The following is a 25,130-nucleotide window of genomic DNA, read 5'->3' as shown; positions in this document are numbered from 1 at the left end:
AAAATCAGAAAGTTAAAAATATCATAGTTACCAGAAAAAATTCACCACTGTCTTAACATACAGATAACCAAAAATACACAAACAGAGAGGAATAAGTTACCAAAAATACATATTTCCTAACATAAAAACATTAAACAACAAATCTTCTAACAAAAATTAACACACAGAGACAAAAAAATAAATGAAACGTCATTTTTTTCACGTACCTTTTTTTTCACATGCATATGTTTAGGCTTCCCACCACCATCCTCCAGGTAAGCAATTCAATTCAATTTTTCGTCTCTTAGTCACCTCAGACGTACTCAAACGATGGTACCCACACCAAAATAATAAATAGCATGTTCAAAATACAAGACCATACCACTTCCGTGCAACCAAACACAGCAATTAAAAAGAATGGTAAGAACCAAAAACCTGGGACCGTACAAAAGGTTTACTATTAAAAAAAGTAGCTCAAAACTAAATTTATCACAACACGTTGGCAATATTTGAAATAACTCCTTTTTATTGACAAAAAAAAAAGTTTTTTTTTTTTTTTTTTTTTTTTTTTTTTTTTTTTTTTTTTTTTCTAAAGGCTACTTTTGCCAACATTATCAACATTAGGGTTACTGAAAAACTTATTTGACGCAATGGGCTTCCACATTTCACAAACAACCACTTTGCGATTTTTTTTCAGACAGAAACCAAGGTGTACCATACAGTAAAGATTAGCCACATCTTCATTTACTGCTGTTACAAGTACTTCTTTGGTAAATTTCTGCGGTTAAATTCAAAAGTTTAAAATTGCATTAACATGATCAGATTCAGAGTCATAGCTAGGGTTTTCAGCGCTCAGGGACAACTGAAGATTTCGCGCCCCCTACTGCTTGCCAAGGATGGAAAACATTTAATTCTAAAATGTTCTAACATCAGTTTGGCGTCCCTTGGATTCTGCACCTGGGGACAGATGCCCCTCCTTCACCCTCTAGCTACACCCCTGATCAGATTTTATTTTCTGCACGTAGCTAACAATTACATATGTGTTGTCAGATAAATGTTACCAGATGCAGTTAATTATTTTTTACTTGCCAATCTCATGAGACAAGTTTTTTTTGCTCCTGCAAGACTTTACTTTGTGTTGCAAAATAAATTCATTCTCACTCTTTTTGGACTTGCCTACACATTAAATTTAAAATAGTTTTATGAATAGGTAAGATGTGATTATCATAATTTTGTTTCTCTCTTTATCTTGGCAACTTTATATGTTGATTCAGTATCCAGGTTACTTACCAGTGGCTGATTGATAAAACTGCTCATATGTTCAGCTGGTGGTTTGAGTTTATTTTCTGACATAAAAAATTTTAAAAGGCATCCCCCATGTTTATTTTACTATAATCAAAAAATCAAATAATTGCTACTCTGTTTATAGGTATTAAATGTTAAAATATTTTAAATGCTTCCTTTAATTTGCATTGTAATAGTCATTTGTTTAAATTTAATTATGAATTATATTCACATATAGTAATTGTGAGTGTTTTTTTATTTTAGGTGCTGTGAAAGGCAATGACAGAGATCCAATTTATCAAGAGTTCTTATATACATAAGAATACATGGATATAAGATAGTTTTTCATGAATTCAAATAAAATGTGATAAATTGGATTAATAAAAACTATTTTGAATTTTGAAAAGTGTTTTTCCTCTGTTAATCATAATATAGTGCCATAAATTTCTGAATGTGTTTAGTTTTCATCTAAATAAATAGCTTTACAAAAATTTGTCATATTAATAGATATTGCATAATTTAGCATTATTATAAATATTAATTATAGCAGATTTAGCTGAACTACCTTTTTAGTCTCTCTGCAGATGAAGTCACAAAGGTAAGTGGTTAGATATTTTTCTGTATTCCCCATTAAGTAATTTTATCTGGTAAATTACCATTACTTATATACTAAAGGTGAAAGAATAAGCTTTCCTTAAATATACAAAAATTTTCAGACATTTCAAAAAATTGGTATACGTAAAAAAGTTCTTAAATTGCCACATATGCGAAACTGAAAATGTTATATATGAAATAGTTCAGAAATATAAATATTTTCACTATTTTTTAACTATAATTCACTGCATTTGTTATATATAATCACAATTTAAGGTAGCAGTGCTTTTCTCACTGTGATTTCTCATGTATTTTGATTCATAAGTACACGTACATAAATCCACGTATTTTGATTTCTCTTTTGAGACCGAATAAAAAATGAACTAAACATTCTCGTTGACATTGAGAGTTGAATAAAAGCTCACCTCAAAATAAAATGAATTAATAAATTTATGGAAAATTTTACATAGCATATATTGAGCAGAAAGAGTAAACTTAATATACTTAATGGAATTAATAATTGGTAGAGTTGATTGCAGAATGAAATGCCTTAATTGCATGGTAAACAGTAGATCTTTTGAAGTTTTTCTATGTTGCATAAAATGCAGATTTAAATTTTTGATATTGATTGTCATATAAATGGCAATTACTGTTTTATTGTGCTCTGAAATGAATGGTTAGTAATAAAATTCTGGATGAGACAACCTTTAACATGCGCTAGAATTTACAAAGTTTAATTTGGTGCTGATTTCAACAGGTAAATTTCATTTTACTGAATTTTGCGTAAAATAATATGAATGAACCATTACAAATTATTTTCAGAACTTTTTTTTTTTAATCTAAAAGGGCTATTAGTTTTGAAATGTGACTTCATATCGTCAGTCGTAAACTTATTTCGCTTTTCATTCAAGTCTTGCCATTTGGCAAAATTTAACATATTTATCTTTAAAATCTAATATATTATTGACTAACAAGCCAAGCTATTTAAAAGCATTACACACAGTTCTTAACAATGCTTTTTTTAATTTTTAATCTGATTGATTTAAAATGCATTTAATTCATGATATATCTAATTGAAAACATTTTAATATTTCTACATAATTACATGATATATTTCTTCAGTTTTCAAATATATAGAAGATATATAACTTTCTGATGTCAGTATCTTATAAAATGTTTTGCTATTTCCACTGCCCCATCTGTATTGATAATCTATGCATTCATAAACTTTTAGCCTCTTTGAGTGACTGCTAAAATCTGAGGCCTTTCAGATTTTTTTTTTAATTGTGTGAGCAGAAAGATAGAATTTTAGAAGAGCTTCTTGAGTTACCTTTTGAATGATATAAAGAATTGTTAACATAATGTCAAATTTTTACAACTAAATATTAAATATATAAAAAAGCCTGCAGCATTCTCATGTTACAAAAACATATTTATTTATTCTGAGGCTAGGAATTGATTTAGTTTTAAAAATACAATTTATTCCTTTTAACAATTTCCCAACAGTGTCATCAAAACACTATAAATTCCTTACATGTTTTAAAGAAAGATGATTCATTAATGTAAAGATTATTAAATGGCTAATTTTATTATTCAATTTTTAATACAAATTAATTGAAATTAGAAACTGATTTTGTAAAACAATTTAATTATGAATAATTCAATTTGGGGGCTATTGGATGTTTAAAAATGATCAAAAGATTTTTAATATCTTAAAAATAAAAGCAAAATTTTCAGTTTTAATATTTTGTATTAATAATTCATTTTAATTTCCTTGCTCAGTTTTAATATATTCACAAATTCAGATTTAAAAACAAAATAAGTTGTATAAATATTTTCAACATTTCTGATTTTTCCATAGTAACCATAGGAGAAGGATTTGAGACTATCTGTGTAAAAAAAGTAGGTTTTAGATCATCACACCTTCACATACTTTCACTGGAATTTTCCTCTGTATATATACTGGGATGTGACACTAAGCAGTTGAGAGTATGTATTTAAGAGGTTAAAGGGATATTGTAACTAGTGTTTCAAATCCTGATAACATCCCATACGCTGTCGGTGGGACGTAGATAGGATGTCCTAAGGATATACTGGGATGTGACATTAAGCGCTCAGGAGGATGAGTTTAGGAGGAAATTGGGATATTACGGGATGTCCTGAGGATGTAGTAAGTAGGACTTTAAATCCTAATAACATCCCATATGCCGTCGATGGGACATAAGATAGGATGTTTTTAGGATATACTGGGATGTGCTTAGGAGGTTTGTGGGATATCCCGGGATGTCCTGAGGATGTAGTAAGTAGGAGTTCATATCCTAATAACATCCCGCACGCTGTCGATGGGACTTGGTTAGGATGTTCTGAGGATATCCCGGGATGTGACATTTAAGCACTCGGGAGGAGGTGTTTAGGAGGTTCGCGGGATATTGCGGGATGTCCTGAGGATGTGCGCATATCCCGCGAGCAACATCCTTGGGATATCCCAAGGATGTTTTTGTGCTATGTGGGTAGGATGTTAGAAAGGCGATTTACTTATGGCATTGCTTTGTACGATAATTCCCGTGACAAAATGTGTTAAGGAATAGCAGCAAAATATGCTTTTAAATGAATCACATTCTTATGTTAATGAAGAGAAACGTCATATAATGGTCTAAGATAAATAAGAGATTTTATTGCATACTGTAATTTGACAAAAATGTAAATGGTCAATAAATTAGTAAAGCTAACTAAGGAGTAATTAGTAATCTTTAATTCTAATCGAAAAATAAGTAACTGGACATTTTACAAATAACCGCAGTTTTTCTAATGTAAGATGCATCGATTATAAGACATTTATATCATTGATTCGAATATTTTTAATAATCAGCTTCGAGGTTTTAGCAACCATGATCGATCGATTTCATTTACTAATTTTGAAAAATTAATTATTTTCGAAGGAACTGACTCTAAGGTACTACCGGTTATAAAACGCACCAGTTTTAAGCGTGCTTAAATAGAGAAGAAGGTGTACCTTAGAATCAGAGAAATATGGTTGCAATTCAGTAATCTCAGTATCTAAAAATTAGTAAATTTATCAACAGCAGTTGAATTATATATAGTTATATATATAGTAATAATAGTATATTTTATAGTTATAGTGACTATCTGAGTTACCTTAACTTCGCGAGGTTACGCCCTCACAACTATTTTAATGTCAGCACAAACACAAATTAAGTTAAAATCAAGCAAGTGAATATTAATCCACTCCTAGTAATTACCGAACTAAAATGATAAGACTAAATAAGTCGATTGTTTTCATTGAAAAACTTGCAAGATAAAACTACTGCCATGATTATCAAGATTCAAATTATTTAGAAGATTCTGAATTCACAACTAAACACTTTACCGTCACACTCTTTTTTTTAATGTGGAAAACATATACTACGACACAGTGCTAATTAGCTGCAGTTTTCCGCAACTACAGCAGGAAATAATGGTCAATCAGGACGCAGTGTTGAAGTGACAGAAACTCTCTCTTATAGATAAGATTAAGCTCCAATTTTTTAAACTATGCAGCAAGCCATTAAAGTTGCATAACTTTCTATTCTGAGCGAATATTGTGACGATAGAATAGAGTTTAGTTTAAATATTTAGATCTAACTGTTAGTAAAATTTAAGAATAATTGTCTCATGAGTATATTATGATCGTTTATAATTAGTACTCTATTTATTGTAATCTAACACGCAATAGATACTAAACTATCTTTTATTTAGATGCAGATTTATAAATAAATAAAAAGACAGAATCCGATGAAATATTCCCTATTAACTCGTCACCAGGCGATAGAAAAAAACTCTCGATTTTTATCGCACGAGCGGTGGGGTAACAAAGGAATAAATAAACCAAAGGAACAAAATGGAAAAAGACGAGGAAATGCGAAAGACCGTGAATATTCAGCTCGATGTCAAGAAGTATTTTCCGCTATCTGTCTATTGACGGTTTAAAGGATATCGCTTGTTCTGCTTGACTTCTCGTAACTCTCCTAACTTTCTTCACCGGTGTTCGGAATAAAAATGTTGTCTGGAGGTTATTTTTATTCCGGTACAGTAATCATCGGGATGTCGATATTTCTGAGAGGCTTTTAATTCTAGCATATAAATTATTAAAAATAGCAAAAGAGCAATAATATTCATCAGCTGGTATCATCAATTGATCCAGGAAACACGGTTAATCCAAATTCAATTGGAAAACCGCACAAAAGAAGAATACTTCATACTACTATAATTATATAAAAACGTATTATTAACAACTGACTCGCATTTTAAAGTAGTTCAATATGATCAAATTCAGTGGACTAAATCAGTAAATTAAAGCAGTATTCAAAGTATAACAGTAATAATGCATTGCAAATAACGAAAAACAAACGTCATATAAAATAAAGAAACTAAATTGTAGAGCAATATATATGACAGAATTTGAACAATATCATTTCGCGTAAAACATGTTGGCCAAAGCTTTTGATTTTATGTCATACAACGTTTATTCTGTATTATGTACAATTAAATTCTGTGTTACTGAGAACAAAACAATGTCCAGGTATTGTGACATCATCTGCTGTCAGTGCTGTCATTCTAATAATTTCTTTTTCTGTATTTCTCTTAGATAACGTTGTTTCAGCCCAACGGTTCTAAAACTGCGGGTCTCGATAATTTGATTCAAGTGCATGAATTTAAAAAAGCTGCTTTAATGAGATTTCTAAAGAAATTAGCTTAATTGATATTAATGACATTAATCACCTGTGATATAAAGCTCAAAAGGAATTTGTTGAGCCATCAAGGGACTCAAAACATAAATTTCCAAGTTTCCACAAAAATCATTGACTGAATTTTGAATTAGGACCAGGACTGAATTTCCCACAATTTCTGAAATGCCATTACATGTTTTTCTGCCGTCAAGACATATTTATGGGATGTTTAACAGTGTCAAATATTCCACCAAAATTTAATTTGTTCTGCAGCAAAAAAACAAAAACACCCGTCTGATTAAAATGTGACTTCCTTTCTTTAAATTTTTATACTTGAAGCAAATCCAATTACTTTTTCTTTTCATATGTATATTGTTTACCAAATTAATTAATTTTTTTACGGGAAATATTTATTTTTATACTTTTATCCCACATTTAATATCTAGCGTCCCGAATGAAAAACATTTAAGAAACGCTGTTATAGACTAATAATTTGGGATTTTTAGTCATTTTTCCGCAATGAAGCACATTTCTATACACATGACTAAATTATTTCTTTTCACAGTTAATTCCCGCCATCCCTTCCCCCCACATACAAACTGGTTATGGAACTGACGGTAAAAATTAAACATTTGGATTGTATTTTTTGCAAGATAAGATTAACTTTAATTTTACACCCTTGAAATCATTTCTAATTAGGAAAGTTTTCTCTTTAATGCTGCAACCAATCTCCATTTCGATTTTAAACGAAGATAAAATATACAGATCCAAGTGAGAAATATATAGCAGAGAAAACACCTATTATCAATTAGAATAAAACTGAAAATTAAAACAAAAAAATATAAACAATGTAACAGCAACTTGAAATATAGTGAATTAAATGTATTTTAACTCATCTGCTTCAGATTAGCCTTCAGATTTCAGTTATTTACTGCATGAATTTGTTGCTTCCAGATATAAACACCTGTAAGTTAGACACAACTTTCTGATCCGTATATGGAATGCCAAGGGCAAAATGGCGTAATAAATATAAGCGCGGCACTGGCTGTCACCATCTAGACTCTAATCTCATCGAATTCATTTGGTATTGATTATTGCATCAGAAAATGCAAATGTTTTCGGCATTGATAAATGAAATCGGCAGCTTTGTGCCTTCTCTGTAATCTGAATTAATCTGTGCAAAATTTAGTTTATATTTATCTCTTTTTTTTTCTTATTTCTTATTCTGCATTTGTCTTTTAAAAATTTCAAGATTTTTTTTCCTTAAGAAATTCCTTTCACAATGCATAATTTTCTATTTTAAAGTATATCTGCTTTCAAATTTCGTATTTCGATAATGTTTAATGTTCTTGCATAGAAGTTTTCATTTTAAAATATTTTCCTGACTAAGATTTTTTACAATTAGCTTTCGGGAAACTTTTCCTACCATACAGAAATAATTCTTTTACAAAACTTCTGTTAAATGCAATTATGTCCCGATGATTTTATTATTACAAAAATTCTGTTAAATGCAATTATTTCCTTTATTCAGTTCAGATTTTTGTTTTTAATTTGCAGCTTTATTCTAATTGATAACAGGTGTTTTCTTTGTTATATTTCAATATTTGTTTGTTATATTATTATATATATATATGGGGAATTCCTAGGGAAGGACTTTACGCTTCCTCCGAAAAGAAGTTGGATCTTTGCACGTTTCAAAAATGGAGATCAGAATACAAATCTCAGTCAACAGTGGACGAGAGAAATTCTAAAAAGTGCAGTTACGGACCAAGTAAGCAACTACTATTTCCTGAATTGGAAGGTATGATCTGCGAATGGATTGCTGACAGAAAGCAAAGATTGAGCAACTGTCTTTGTAACAGCACCACAGTTAGACATATCCCCAGAAGAATTTAAATTACTGACTCATAAGGGCCTAGTACGTCTTTTGAAGCAAAAGTGAATAAAAAAGCTAATTTTATTTTTGGAGAAACTCGGTATTATCGTAATGGTTCACAAGATCCCCAAGCGAATGAACTATTTCAGGTAGCAAGAAAGACGGCACGGGACAAACCATATCTCAGCATGGGACGAACTTTCGGTCGTCCTATGCTGAGATATTACATGGTTTTCTCATAAATTAAATGAACATTGTTTAATCAATTGAAGATCTTATGTTCTTTTTCCTGTCACTCGTAATTGTGGGCCAAAATATCAAATGTGGTATTTTGTTTATGTCTCATTATGTGCTATTCATTCGCGTCACTGATAATAAGCAGGGCGGATGAATATCAGTTCCGAAATTTAGCCTTCAGATTTCAGTTATTTACTGCATGAATTTGTTGCTGCCAGATATAAACACCTGTAAGTTAGAGACAACTTTCTGATCCGTATATGGAATGCCAAGGGCAAAATGGCATAATAAATATAAGCGCGGCACTGGCTGTCACCATCTAGACTCTAATCTCATCGAATTCATTTGGTATTAATTATTGCATCAGAAAATGCAAATGTTTTCGGCATTGATAAATGAAATCGGCAGCTTTATGCCTTCTCTGTAATCTGAATTAATCTGTGCAAAATTTAGTTTATATTTATCTCTTTTTTTTTTTTTTTTTTTTCCTATTTCTTATTCTGAATTTATTAAAATAATCATTCATTTTATGAAGCTCCACATATCTTTACGGTTGCCAGCTAATTAGATTTCGCTCCAGGTTTTATGTTTGACGCTAAATGGCGCCCCGTTGACCGAAAATATACGGTTTAATAGATGAATAAAAAATTTAATTAATGGAAAGAAGCATTTCAAAATAAATATAAAAGAGCAGGCAATTTGTTCTATTTTGCAAATGTAAATAAAACTTAATGAAGTAAATTCTAAAATAATTTAACAGAAATTTAATTTTAATATAGTAATTTAATTAATAGTAAAATTCAATTTAAATTATTTAAGTGAAATTTAAAAATAAATATAAAGGGATTTATTTCCGAAACAGTCAGAAAAATTAGAAGTTTAATATTTTGTTGTTAGTAAAAGGGTTTTCCTGAATAGGTGTAATTTTCTTTTTTATTCGAGTAACTTATGAAAGTTCTGACAGTTATGCTGAACTACTAAAAAATAAAAAGATAAAACTTTAAGAAATGAGTTTATTACTTTTACAACTCTCAATTTAACAGTTTTATTTTGAAGGATAAATTACAAAGTGAAATTTTGCTAAAGATCTTAACGTAACTTTGAATAGTAACATTTCTGAAAACTTGCCCACGTGGGAAATAAATTTAAGCTTTTCTTTTTTAAGCAATGACAACATTTGTAGATAATAATTGTATGGTAGTGTTATCTAAAGTCACATAAGATAACGTTTCATTACTAATTATCAAGTAACACAAAGACACTAGAAAACCATCAAATATAAAGCACATGTTTAAATGTTCACTGTCCATAGGTTGTACAGCATCACAAAGAAAATTTACTGGAGAATTCCTGAGTTTAATGTAAAAGAGCATTTTACATTAAACTCAGGAAGACAATTATGCTAAAACGGACTTTAAGGCAATTATGCTAAGACGGAATGAAGCCATAGTTGTAGTATGAGAAGATTCTGGTATATTATATCCCTTGTGTCGAAAACATTGCTTTGCATTTACCCCTAGCTTCTATGCACAAATTTGAGTCATGAAGCTTGTTAAAATCCAATATTTATCAATATTTTTGACATAAAAATTGTTCAATGAACATCAACCACGCGTTAGACGAAATCTGCATTCAAATTAATTCTTCATCGGGCGATCACGAAATCCCTGATTTTTATCTTTCAGGCGATGAGGTAACAAAATAATAAACCAAAGTAATAAGAGAGAGAATACGATGACAGAAAATCCAAAAGCCGTGAATACACGATGTCGAGAAGCATTTTCCGCTACATATCGACCGTTTAAGATATCGCTTGTTCCACATCACTGCCCAGAACTTTCAAAGTTCTGAAGCGGGTAGATGAAATGAAAATACCGTCTTAAGTGAAGGCTTGCATGGAAACATATTGGAAAATATTGTTACTAACAACAAACTTTATAAGTTATTTTTTTTGGAGGCAGTGATCATCGAAGTGTTGACTTTTGGTTAGTTAAAGAGGTTGTTAATTCTGTAATCGAAAATCAGGGACTTTTGTTAATTTTTTTTTATTTTGACAAGACACATTTTATTGGAATGAGGGCTAATGTAATGAACTCTCATAAAAAAGGTTCTGTACCTAGAAATAAAACTTCTTATTCTCTCAAAAATTATGATTTTGATATACAGGGTAAACAAAATGTCTTTCCCCCGTTACGAAAGTTTTACGTTACGAAGACCGACCGGGCAAAACGTAAATGTAAAAATTTTATCATTTTAAAGGTTTTAGACCTACTTTTATAGATTTTTCCACCATGAAGTAAATGTCAAAAAGGAATAGCAACGAAATGTCCTCGATGAAAGAAAAAGCTAAGTATGTTTGTTTTGTGATATCATAAAATTTAATCGTCTATCAACAACCAAAGTTTGTATAGATGCATTCCTTCTGATGTTATTGGTTTATTTGACTGTAGCAAAGCACTCGAGGTCCATCTGCCTAAAGAGAAGAATGCCTTCGTGGAGAACGTTCTAAGGGAAACTGGCTCGTATACGTTATACATGGAGAAAACCATGAAAACTAGCCGCTCGCGGGATATGAACCTCGGTCTATTGATCAAAAGGAAACACTTACTATTGCGTAAAATATTAAAGTTTACAATAAAAACAAAAGAAAAAAAAGTGTCAAATTTTTCGAAGCTGGCATATTAAAAGAACAGTTCAAATGGGGAAAAGAATTAGATGAGATTTAAAATTGGGAAAAGAAAATTTTATATTATTTGACTATTTGATTTTTCATAAACACGGAGTAGTTGGAGAAATTACTTTATGATTAGTTTATGGCCGTACGGAAAAGGTTATGCAGGTATCGTATGCATATATACTGAGTAGGATTACAGGAGAAAACACCGCGCCAAAAACATCACAAACGAAAACGTCGCTGACAAAGCAACGTAATATGAAACCATCGTCGCTGAAAATAAAGCGATTCAAAAACATATAAATATAAAGCAGATATAAATCATCGCCTGACGATAATATCAGACATGCCTTTTTTAGGATTCAAAAATACAAATCTGCGTAATGATTTGTGAGAAGAAGGAATTAGGAATATTTTTACTTTTATATTTTTGAACAAATAATTTTTTTCTGAAAAAGTAAGGAATTCAAGAATTAAAAATATTTATAAAATTAGTTCTGTATACTGCTGTAAATAGAACAAATTTTTTTAAATTTTTTAATGTTAACAGAAACGTAAGTAAATGGGATTACATATATTAAAATTATTTAACTAATTGAAACAAAGTAAGATTTAATTTTTACTAATAGTGTTACAGATTGACAAAGTGAAATGCGGTTACTCATGTTCCCGTTCCTAATTTTTTTAAATATTTTTTAATGAAAAACTACTATTGCAACTTTATAAAAGAGATTAATTAAATAATGATGTTTGATAATTAAATACATAAATTTAAAATTCTATTAACTGCTACATGTAGAAATAATTAAATAATTTTATACTCATTTTCAATGTTTGGAATTTCCTTCTTGCTTTTTTAGCAAAAAATTATTAATTGATCCAAAATATGAAGTATAGAGGTAAAAGTATACCTCATTCCTTCTTTAGCTCCCAAATCGTTATGCCAATATACATTTACCACTTCTAAAATCTGAAAAACGCATGTCTGCAATATTATCGTCATGCAATGATTTGTAAGTGCTTTATATTTTATCACGATACACTTTATGATGATGTTTTATATCGCGATATTTGAGAACTCAGATGTTTTCTCTTTGTTTTCTTTTCTTCCACGATGTGTTGTATGATGACGTTCTGGCCTTCATTATTTTCTCCGCGATGATTCATCCGCTATTTTTTTTTCAATGGCTAGGCAAAGAGTTACAAAGACCTAAAATTTTATAAACAGAGGTTACAAACAATAGAACTAAGAACAAAAAGATAACATGTAGATATCATGCTTCATAAAAGGTTTTCTTCTCTTCTGGAGTTTTCATGGATACAGATAAGCTTATTTGCATGTTTATATGCACAGTAGTTATTAATTTTATTTTCACCGCGTTTCAAAGCACTCTGATAAATAAAAGTGTTTCTTTTGTAAAATATTTTCATTAAATATAAACATAAAGTTTTAAGAAATCTACGAAATGAAATGAGATAAGCCAAATGAAGTACCTTAAATTACAATTAAAATAAAACAATGAATTTAATATACTTTAAATCAAAATCATGCTACGCCTAATTTAATAATCAGAATTATGCATTTCGAACCGATTTTAGACAAATTTCATGATTTGCATTCTTTTTTAACTTGAAGTTAATCGCTGCACTCTCAAAAGTCTTTTTAAAATTTTAAGCGCTATAAAAATATTAAGGCTAATCTTTGGAATATGGTAACAGGTAGTTTGGCGACATTTTGGTAAGGCGATAAAAGTTACTAGCTAGGACTTTAGTAGCGTACATGGATAAAGTCAAGAGTGTGCGCAATGCCATTTTTGTGCAATTCTGGGATTTTTTTAAAGTGAAAATAGGTCGACGTGTACATGGATGATACCGTGTATCTGCCATTCTTAAAAACGCGGCAAGCAGTTTGCGATTCTGCACTTTCTCCCAATTTCGCACCTAATCTTCGTCATGATTAAGCATTTTTGTTCCATAAAAGTTCTAGTATAAGCGTAATTCGGCTAGCAGATTGTTGGAAAAAAATGTTGAGTAAAAAAAAAAAAAAACATGCCTCTACTTCGTGAAAACAAAATGGCATCCAAAACAAAACTAGCAGGTTGCTGTAGCAGGGTTGGTTGCCAAAGTTTCGCCAAAAAATCGCCAAGTTACTATAATCCAAAGATTAACCAATATTAATATTTATAGCATAAGTGTATTTCATAAAATGTTTTTCCCTCTTCGAAGCTGATTTACGTTATATGATCAAACGAATTTATTCTCCATGTTAAACCGTTCGAAAATACAGGTACTTTGTTAATAGTATTTTTCTATTAATTATATCTTTTATCACTCTTTCCTGCGTTACTTTAAATGCCCTCATATTAAAGCCTGATTTTGAGCTAATGGTTAACATTATCCCGTTGCTCAGCTTAATCGGAAGTTGACTGTACTTTTTTTCCCGCCCTCTATTCATAAAAACTCCGAAACTACGCCATATTTTCCTTCAATTCTTTATATATTTTTCAATCAATTTCCACACTGCTTCGCAATCTCTGCAATCGGCACGGACAATTGCCAATTTCGCAGGACGATTGGTATCCGCTAATATTGACTCAGTTTATCGCAAACACTGTCATTTCCGAATACAGAGGAATACAAGCTACTGGGGCGGAGGACGTCGCAGGCATGACCTTCTATCATATCTTTTCTCTCCAAATGCATTCTAAATTACAGAGCTGTGTAACACAGTTTTGTCACGCTCTTCTGGAGCCATCATATCTCCCCTCCCTGCGCCTTCCCTCTGCGATGAAGGATCATTAGGCGAATCTAGTGAAGAGCAACCACTTTTTCTTAGGTTCAGTTCGGCTTCGTTACTCTAGCGGACAACATTAGCTCCTCGCTCGAGATGGGAAGTACAAACAGAAATTTTAGCCTTACTTTCTGAGAAGCTAGTTTTGCTGTTAAGAACTTTGCATTAGCCTAATGCGTCATTTATCAGCTAAGTCACCTGCAAAGTTTTGATGTCCCAAAAGACAAGATTTTTAATTTACTTTCCACGCGACCTTGAAATTAGCTAATTCCCAGAATGTTGCTGGCCAATGCGACGGAAGATCGTAATCTTTTGTTTATCCAGAATTGCCTGCGAGTCTGAGTGACTCAAAAGCAATAAACGTAAAGTTTTCCTTCACACATTTGATTGGTATAATTTAAAGGTATTTTATGTCATAGGAGAACACACGCCAAGCAATTTTCTGTCAAAAAATATATACACGAATGATTATTGCACTTATTGACTAATGTTAAATTAAATGTGTCAGTATCTCTTGTATCAGCATTCTGTCGGCCGAATCGGTATAGTGTCCGTGCGGCATGCAAGTTCTCAAAACAGTAGAGGTTGGTAGTAGAGGAAGGAGTGGGAAAAGCCTTTGAACCGTCCTCCGGGATGCCCTCCATAAAATTGAGAGGAGCTGTACAGTTAGTCCGGTAGGAATATAGCTGTAGGACTTATGGTGAAAGTCAGGTTGTACCGCCTAGTTGTAACTAACTGTATCTGCATCAGTACTCTTGTTTTTAAATAAAACTCTTTATGAATTGTTATGTTTGATTCCGATTGAAATAACCTAACTTACAGATGTATTCTTGCATTTAGAAAGAATACTATTTGTCATCAGTCTTTCGGCTGATGATGAATAGTCTATTTTTTCTCTGAAACTACGAAGTTGGTACATGCTATTACTTTCTGCAGAAAACTGTTTGGCACGTGTAGTTTTCTACAACGTAAAACATCCAAATATAAAACACGCTTAATATGTAGCACAGGGATATAAATTAAACCCGCTTCTATAAACTTTTTACATCATGGAGTAATAATATTTATAATAATTAACCAATAACACTTATGAGCCTTTGGCGTGGAGAAAGCATCTTATATGTTTAGAAAATCGTAATTTGTCAGTGTCAGTCTGTTTCATTATTTGTTTATTAAAATAATTAGTCCGAGAGATATATTTATGGTGGGACTGCTAAAACATTGTTTATCCATTGTGCGAAAGATCCAATGCAATTACGGAAATGACACTTTTACTTGCAAAAAAAGTAGATTCCCAGATTTTTCCTCACATCTTTCATTAAATCTCCTGATCTCCCGGTTTTAATTTGTTGAATTTAGATCAACATTTACAAATGGAAATAAAGTGTTGATAACCGAGTGTCAAAGAAATTGTTACGAAAATACTTTTGGCCACTTAAAACAGCTAAGGTGACAAAGTTATTTTTTAATGAAGTTTAAAATGTACAAATTCCTTGTCTTCGCAGCTGATTTTCAAAGTAATTTAACTGATTAATTTTAATTGGATCTGAAATATTTTCAAAACATCAAAAGATTTGTATAAAGCATTTGGTGAAAATGTAATTGATTTTTAACGGTAAAACTAATTTACAATTAAATTTTGAATGATCTTTAACAGTAAAGTTAATTTACAATTAAATTATTAATTCACAAGTTTCCAACTAATTTAAATTGAATAGTATTAATCATATTTAACTTTGCTTTAAGTTTGTGAACCGTTCATTACTAGTTTTATCTAATATAAAAGATTACATGCATATTAATTGCTAATTTTATTTTCATTGCGTTTAAAAGCATTTTGTTAAATGCAAAGTGGAACCACGTTAGACTAATATTTAAAACTAAATTCATTATTCGATATTTTTATGTTATCACAGCCTAGTCCAGAAATGTATGCATGCATGTATATGTTCATGTATGCATGTATATATACGTACACATAATATATTCATATACATACATAAGTTTCAGAATCCGGTCCTGATAATAGAAGAGTACCCATTATTCTAAATTTTAATCTATTTCACGAAAAAATTATGTTGTAACTAGTTTACTAATACGAATTATACATTTTACTTCCAAACAAATTTTCCAATGTATAGTCCTTTCGAAATCGCACCACCGCATGGTGTAGAAACCTACCGGTTTTTCATATTTTAAGATCGGTTGCTAAACAGTAATAAAATTTTGTTGCATGAAATAAAGTTTTCCTGGTATGACGGTATGTATTGTTAAACTGAATGCAGCAAAGCATACAAGAATTATTAGCTAATTGGAAAGGATAGCTTTGTGCAGACATGATTCCCGGATTAAAAATCATGTTTCATCATCCGGAATCATCAATCCGGGAATCATGTTTTCTCAAAGAAACATGATTCCCGGATTAGATAGGGGAAAGCAAACTATGCCAAATAAAACAGATAATTTTAAATTATGGCATGAAATTAAAAAAAGGAGAAAAAGGGGAGAAAGAATTTAAGTAACCTGAAAGATTTAAAAACTGAAGACAAAAATTATTAAGAATATGCATACTTTTATCTTAAATAGCAAAGTTTCCTATAAGCAAGGGATTAGCTATAAGTAACGAATAATCTTTAACGTTTAGCGTGGCAACAGCATTCAGAATCAACAATTTTCCAGTCTGTGCGGTTGTTAATTGCGACGGTTGCATAATGTGGTACTAAACGTGAAAAGAATTATTTGCAAGTATTCTAAAGGAGCAAATTCTCAAAATTCCTCTAAAAATGCTTTTTCGATATATGCGCTAGGAGTCATACGAAAGTGCTGTTACTGGATCTAAGTGATAATAGTTCAAATTTCTTAGATAAAATCAGAAACTGCATACAATGCATAATACGATGCCCTGCATTTCTAACCAAATACTTATTTCAAAGCGGAGAATAACAGTCAGGAAGTTCACTTACGAAATGCAAAACATGAATAAAAAGATCAGTCGCGTTAACTCTCTGATAAGTGCGAGCAACAAAGCATGAAATGATTTGAAATTACGGTGGAAATCCAGTTATCCGACTTCGATCATTTAAAAATTTCGTGAAGAAGTAGGATAAAATAATCAGATAAATCGATTTATTTGATAACAGGAATTGAGTCTAAATACGATGTAAGAAAATTAGCTCTCCGCAACAGCAATAAATTCGAAAATACAGTAGTACTTCATATTACACATTTCTCACAAAGAATGCTCGCGAGTAGAGTAGCAGGCAAGTAAACATATTTCTTAATGTATATTACCGCTGAAGTATGCCTTAATTGATCTAAAGCACGAGAAATCTTAGAGGAAAGATTTAATAAATAGGAGGATAACCCAAAGTGTCCGTGCGTTCTGCATGGACTTTCTGACGCCAAAGAAACGTTTGAAGAAATATGAAAATATCCAGCCCAACGGTGTGCCATATAGTTAAATCATGCGAAGCTTGATAAAATTCGATCATAGCGTTCTTTTTCGTCATTCCAATCTTTCTAATTGTTTTAATTCACACCTACAAAAAGATTAGCTTTACTGATGTTCCTTAGCAAAAGAATACAGTTATTGAAATTTCAAAGTGTAGCTGAATACCCGATATTACCTTTGGCGATCTGTAAGTGTTAGAATACGCGCCAACATTCAAAGTTTACGGATTAGTTAATTGATTAATGCAAAACAACTCGAGGGCTATGTGCCTATGGCGACGGATGCTTTCATGGAGAAATTTTTAAAACTGATGCGTGTCTTCGTCCCTAATTGGGAAAAATTTGTTCACGGAAATGCGCAAAGTACCGTTTTGAAAATTTTTAAGAATGTGCAAAACATTTACTTGTCGAAAACTCTTACAAATTTTTTAAACAGTTAATGAAACAGTGTGGCATTTAATGTCATTGCAAATTGCTATCGGTAATTCAGATGCAAATGAAATTGCAACATTCATAACGCTTTCTAGTACTTATGGAAAATCTCGTAAACCATTTTTGCCTATTAAAGAAAAGACGCCAAACTACGCGATCTTTCGCCAAAAATGGAAAAGTCTTTTTAAACACGCTGGGTTTGGTGTAATCTTCATTACACGTGTTGATTATTCTTTTTGAGTAAAGACTCCTTCCCCCCCTCTATTCCGCATTTTCGCGAAAATGAAGATATCGGTGATTTCGCGAAATTTGGCAAGTGAAAAATTTCTGATTTTTTTATTATTATTTGAGGCGAAAAAAAAAAAAGTATTTCGCAAGACATATTTTCTCGCGAAAATTACAACCTAGCGAAAATAATTTCTTTTACAGTATATCACCTTAATAAAAAGTAATGGAAATTTTTAATGGAAAATTAAACATAAATAAATGATAATAAATTTGAAAGAAAAATAAGAATAGAACGTTTTTTTTCCCTTGTATTTTTGTAATTTTTTTTTAATTGGGGCCTTCTCTTGTGATCGACGGGATTTTCCGTAAGTAGCCTTTTCTTATTGAGTGCATCAATGAGTCGTCAATAAAACTAACATTTTCAAATTTTCCTGTTGAAACGTTTGACGAAAATTTTTTACGGATTACGATGGAATGAATTATTTATATAATGGCAAAGCATACCTTCCTAAGGGTTGAGATGCCAGTGTAGAAGACATTTTTCAGAAAAACAGTTTCGTATACCTCGTTACACCTACGGTGTAGTTTATTTGATTATGGCTAAACACTCGAAAGCTATTTGCCTAAGGGAAGGGATGGCTTCTTCTTGACTTTATGAGGAAAACTGTCTCGTATCCAGGTTAAACATGGTTAAAATTACAAAAATGCCAATGCAGTCGGTTCGCTTGCTCGGAATCGACCTCAGGTCGAACTACCAGTATTCAATGACTTTACCGCTCGACCTCTGCTGGGACCTGTTGCAAATTTGAAAACAACAAAAGTTGCCATGTAGCCCAATGTTCAGTGATCTTGCCGGTGGTGAGCATTTTTAATGGGATGGAATGCTTAGATACTTGAGCCCTACGAATCTTCGAGATTTGAAAAACTGAGTCTTCGTCATCCGAATCTGCTGAATCTTAGTCTAAAAATGGTTATTATTTTTTAAAGATTAGTTTCATTGCCGTCCAGCAAAGGCATCTGTTAAAAATAAAAAGAAGCGATGATTATACTTTCAGACCGTTGCTTCAGTATTATCATTTCCTGGCTATCTTGATTACCTCGCTTTTAATTTTCTGGAGTGAATTTAGTGTGTAATGTAAAGATTCTCCGTGTTATCGCTTGAAATACTGTCTCTTCTCTGCACTTGTTTAGATTTTAAAAGGTTTTGGGCAAACGTAGGATATTAAATAAACTTAAAATAAACATTAATTAAAATGTTAAATGATAAATTGTCACTCAAGCACTTTTTAAGTAACAGACAAAGAAAACGTCATTTACATTGAGAAGGTTAAGGATTCAAGATTCAGGAAATATATTTATTGCCTTCATTCACTGCATTTTACGTGTATCTTTATAATGAAGACAATTGCGCTAGAAAAACTTTATTCTTAATTTTGTTTTACAATAAAATCACATAGATTTCAAATTTAGCTTGAATTAAAAATGCTAATAATAATTATTGTGTATGAAGAAGGGAAAGATGCGAGAAATTCGAAAACATTTAAGGACTTGAATTCGAAAAAAATTTACTACAAATATTAAACAAGGAATTACCTTTAACAGTATAAAACGTCAGAAATTCTTATCCTTTTCATAGTTTAAAATGTCTGCAAGCTATCAAATAAGCAAAATGTTTTGCATTTGAAATAATTTACACAAAAGTTTATACAGACTGCAGTTCTTTGCGACAACTGTCATCATCATCAAAATTACATTTGGCAAAATTATGACATTTTTATCCTCCTTCCCCCAGGAATAGTGTATTGATTAAAATTACATCACATGCAAATGATTTCGCAGTTTTTAGTCCAAAAGAGTTGTTAGTCTGGAAACACGATTTTGCGTTTTTTCACTTTTTATTCGAGTCTGTAACTATTCGAAAAAACGTAAGATAAAATTTTTCATATTTAATGTATTATTAAATTGGCAAATTAAACTATTTCAAAGCAACGGATGGCAGTTCTTAATAATATCGTATTTTTTTGTTTTTGCATTTTAACCTGATTGATTTAAATAAAAGTGCATTTAATTTATGACACATCTAATTAAAAAAATTAAATATTTTTATAACATTACATATTTTTCACTTTTTAGATAGGCAGAAGATATATAACTTTCCCATTTTAGTCTAGATGCATATTAATGTAATATTCTACAAAATGTTTCGCTATTCCATTTGGACCATCTCTATCGGTAATATCTACTAATGAACCATATTAAACTTTAATAGAAACTTTTGGGCGTCAAAAAAACAGAACCTTTTCAGATTTTTTAACTGGTATTCCGTATAGCAATCTGTAATTTACCACAAAACAGGTTTCTAAAAATTATATTCATTAAAATTATAATACCTGCAAAAATCATCATAAAATTTCTTGCAATTGTAGCATTGAATATAACATGTGCAAAAATCTAAAAATATTTTTGCCGAAACTGTATTAAAATAATTGGCAAAAACAGCACTACTATTTTTTTTTTTTTTAAATCTTTTATTGGATTAAAATATTTATACCTTCAAAATGTCAGCGACTCTGATTATGTGCAGAAGTCACCATAAAATTATCATAATATCCTTTAAGCTAATTTTTCTTAAGGTATGTGAAAAAGTATATATAAAAATCCTTATTTAAACTACATTGATCAAAATATGTACAAAAGTCAACATAAAACTGAGACAATTCAATTAATGAAAAATACTTATGTAAAACTAACCACGACTTTTTTTTTTTTTTGAAATGTCACTAATTAAAATAATTTTCTATGAAAAGAGTCGCCATTGTTTCGAAAATTACGTTATCTTAAACACTGACACTTTGTGCAAGAGTCATCAAAAAGGTCTTATCCAAACTTTCACCTATTAAAAAAGGACAGTAATGAACATCTCACTTTTTATGGAAACAGGAAGGGATCCTTTTAGAGAAAATACATTTATCTGTTTAACATACGTCAGTAAAAGCGATTAATTATTTAAAAACATTACGTAAATAAATTATTTTTCGCAAAAGCCACTTTACATGACATGCAGTTAAGTTATGGAAGAAAAAATAAATAATTGTTAATTCGCATCAAAAGCGATTGATTCAATATAAACTTTCACTTAATGCAATGCTTTTACCAAAAGCCAATTTCTTTCTGGAGTATAATAAAAATCTGAGTGAAAAGTTCTTTCATGTGACCAAAAAATGAAAGCCAAGAATATTGGGAAAAAAAAAAAAATATGTTAAAGGTATGAAGTTTTCAAAACCTTCGTAACTTCAAGTAACTATACAAATTATGCAGATAATAAATCTAACATATATATATGTAAACATGAAACTGATTTTGCAATATTAATAAATGTATAGCAACACATATATATTCATGACGTGAAACAGAATTTAATAATGTATCCAAAGTATTTATAACAAATATAGTCCATAATACAAATAATGGGTAAAAATCAATCTGAGTGAAAGAAATATGAATAATTATTATTGAGAATTAAGCTAGATGTAACTGCCTATAATGAAAAAATTAGTTGAAGTGTTCATAATATTAATACGAATTGATCAAAGTGTGTGTAATGTAAATACTGTCTCAAATTATTAATAAAAGTTACTTTCAATCAAACAGTTCCAAGAGTGTATATTTACAGTTACAACGTAAAATCATTTAAGATTTAGGGATAAAAATAAGAGTTCATGCACTTTTCAGGTTCAGCTAAGACACAGAGTTCGAAATAACATCTTAGGCGATTTCACAAATGATTCCATAAATTTAGACATTTCTAAAGCAGAAATTCGAAACAGAATGTGACTTTCTTGAAGCAGTTTTAGGACGATTCTTTAGAATTGGAGGGAAGGAGGGGAGGGAAAGAACCTCCGAAAACTTTACAGACGATTCTTCAGATTTAGCCATAAAACAAGATTTCTGAAAGCTCACATTCAGATGCATTCCGTTCAAATCCCATTCATTATATGAAAGAATTTGGTAATTTTTTTAGATTATTCTGTAAATTTAATCAAAATAAATAAAAGTTAAAAATATATAAAAAAAATAATTCATTCAAGTAGAAGAAAAGACAGCGGGGGCAGAGAATTCGAAATGCAATTTTCGGGCACTCTCAAGCGATTTTTCCGAACGAAAAGTAAACAAATAGGGAAACAAACTTACGTAACGGATTGCTACGAACGGCCGGCGCAAGACAGATGATCCACAAACCAATGACTCCAAACACACCAACAGTTCTGTATGGCAGACGATAAGATAAACCCATCTTCTTCGGCCACTTTTCGAGTTCCGACTATTTTTATTGTCCACACACGCAATTAGAATTCCTTGGGCGATATTCGCCAGGTAGATAGAATTTTACGAAAATCTCCCTAACGTTCGATGATACTCATTCCACGCACCGGCCTCAGAGGGTCACCAAAGAAACGCGACATTCCTTAGTGGTATCCTAAAGCAGACGAGAATAACTACATGATCCGCACGCTAGATAGACAGATAGCACTTTTCTATAAACGAGCGAGCGGCAGGCACGTGAGCAAGCAAACACACTAAGCGATCTCTCGTTGTTCCGAGCGGCGAAACTAGTGAGAGAAAGAGAAACCCTGAACTTGCTCACGTGACTCCACAACCGAACACCACTTGTTCTTTTTTTTCGCTTTCTCTTTCTTGTTCGGCGTTCTTTTCCTCTTTTTGAAGGTCAACAGCCGAAAGTGCTTCTTCCTTCTTCTCCTCGGCCGGTTGGTTTTTCTTGCGCCGGGGGTGACGCGCTCGCTCGATCGTCTGCCGCCGCGGTCCGGTGTGGGCCGTTGGCGAGCGCACTCGCTCGCAACGCCCCCCTACGGTGTAGTCAAATATTAGGCAAGTGGCGGTAAGGCAGGTGTGGGCTCAAGAGTTTTATTTTCGTTGAATAGAAGAATATAAGAATCAGTATAGCGTCCGTTTTTTCTATTGTTCTAAATATTGTTTTTTAAATTTGAGCCATTTAAGAAATCCATTTTGTAAATTATTAAGCAAAATTTAAAAATTTTGAACACTTCGAAACATTTTTTTGTAAATGCAAACTTCTTGTCGTACCAAAATAGAAACTGTTGTTACTTCACTTGCTGTAAATGTTTGTTACAAACGATTCGTTGGGGAAATTGCCTAGCTGTGTCTTTTGATTTTTGAATATTTAATATATCTGACTGATATAAACTTGAAATAAATTTTATTCTGTAATCATTCTGACCTACCATATTTATAATTTTTATAAGCATACGCAGCAATATTGTAATTAGCAAAATTTGTTATTTCAGTATGTTATGTTCCAGTTCCGTTTGATTATTTGGTATTTTTACGTGCGTAAGGGTTCGTAATGGATTGAATGGACACAGTACCAATGAGAGCTTGATGAAATTTAATTTTCGAAAAGGAACGGTTTACAATTCAGGTACTTTTGATAAAAGTACTCGCGTAGCTTTTTTCAGTGTGACAGAGCACAATCAGTAGTTACCACTTCAAACTGCTAAGAACATTAAACACTAAACAGTATAAAAAGCTTCAAATGCTTAAACTCTCACAATGATTTCTCAATACTCTCAGTCTGAGCTAAAGCTGAAACTGTTGCTCTCGGCGGTATTCTACAGCGTGTCTAAAAAATGTAACGACAAAACTTTAGGGAAGGTGGGACACAGCATTAAGGCATATATAATCACATAGCGGCGAATAAAGTTACTGCTACAAAAGGGTCGAAAAGGTTACAGTTACACAGTGGAGTGGCGCGCATAACTGGCTTCCGAGGCAAAATACGTTTTTGGAGTTCTTCCCCGAAAACAACACGGTGATATGATGAAAATCTTGTTTGGAGACCATTTGACGCCCCCCTCTGCGAGTGGCTCCCGGGTCAACATACACCCCCACCCTCCTCGCTACGCCACTGCAGTTACATAGGTATAGGACTGAAGTATCTCCAAATGGTCGCAGGATGTGGCGACTTTTGGCGATTTCTGGTCAATATGACGAGAAAATTAATCGCGAAAACCATTGTCAGCTTGGCGCCATCTACCTCAGTGTTAAATGGACTTGCTTCTGTAACCTTATTTTTCCGGCAAAGCTGTGCGTTCTTGGGGCCTTTCATGTTACATTATACAAGAGATACTACAATCTACATATGATTTCACTAAACTTCATTACATATATGTAATGATTCGGTAGTGTAGATGACTTATTGTTTTCCAAATTCCTCACATACACTGACAAAGACGTGTAAATAAAAATGATGCACTTCCAGACAGACGCAGTTGAAGTAATTTTATTATTGAATAAAACAACGCAATTTATTCAATTCAAAGTAATTTGATTGTTAAAAAAACGCTTTTGGACTCAGGTTAGTAGCTTCATACAGAATTATGGGCGCAGTAGACACCCCACAATTATAGAACTTAGCCCATCTTCAAAAAATGACGATACAGTGACCCAAATCGGCGCATGCAAGCTAGAGCACGCACTAAAGAAAGGCGAAGGACAGTTGCGTAGTTGGATTGCAACGGTATTTATGAAAAAAATGCTTCGTTAATCTGATCAGCTAAGATTTATACGCAGTGCAGAAGGTTAAAATGACTTAATGCGGAATTAGTTACAGATAGATGCAGTTTCGAAAAAATTAATAGGAGTGCACAAATTAAATTACATATTAAAGAAATTAAGGGGTTATTGCTAATTTTTGTATACTTTAGAGTTAATTTTTTTATCTTACATATGTCAAAAATTTGTAACTGTGTGGTATTCTGTTACGCTAGAGAACAGTGCATTTTTATTTACGTTGAGTCAAAGTGTTCTTGCTTCGTTCAA

At 31.7% G+C, this 25,130-nt stretch overlaps 1 protein-coding gene across 1 annotated transcript in view; it reads right to left on the bottom strand.

Moving 5' to 3' along the window:
* The window catches only part of LOC118184765 (uncharacterized), a 272,848-nt gene extending 249,778 nt beyond the window's left edge, over positions 1–23,070 (bottom strand). The window contains exon 1 of the mRNA XM_035354483.2: positions 22,464–23,070. Within this exon, the coding sequence (XP_035210374.1) occupies positions 22,464–22,566 (103 nt within the window). The 5' untranslated portion in view covers positions 22,567–23,070. The remainder of the gene's footprint in view (positions 1–22,463) is intronic.
* Between the last annotated feature and the right edge of the window lie 2,060 nt (positions 23,071–25,130).

Source organism: Stegodyphus dumicola, chromosome 4 (assembly GCF_044657685.1).
Source record: "Stegodyphus dumicola isolate Sdum_Otavi_A_Nest chromosome 4, ASM4465768v1".
Taxonomy (NCBI): Eukaryota; Metazoa; Arthropoda; class Arachnida; order Araneae; family Eresidae; genus Stegodyphus; species Stegodyphus dumicola.
Note: the sequence above shows the minus strand (reverse complement) of the source record. Positions and strands in the feature narration are given on the sequence as shown.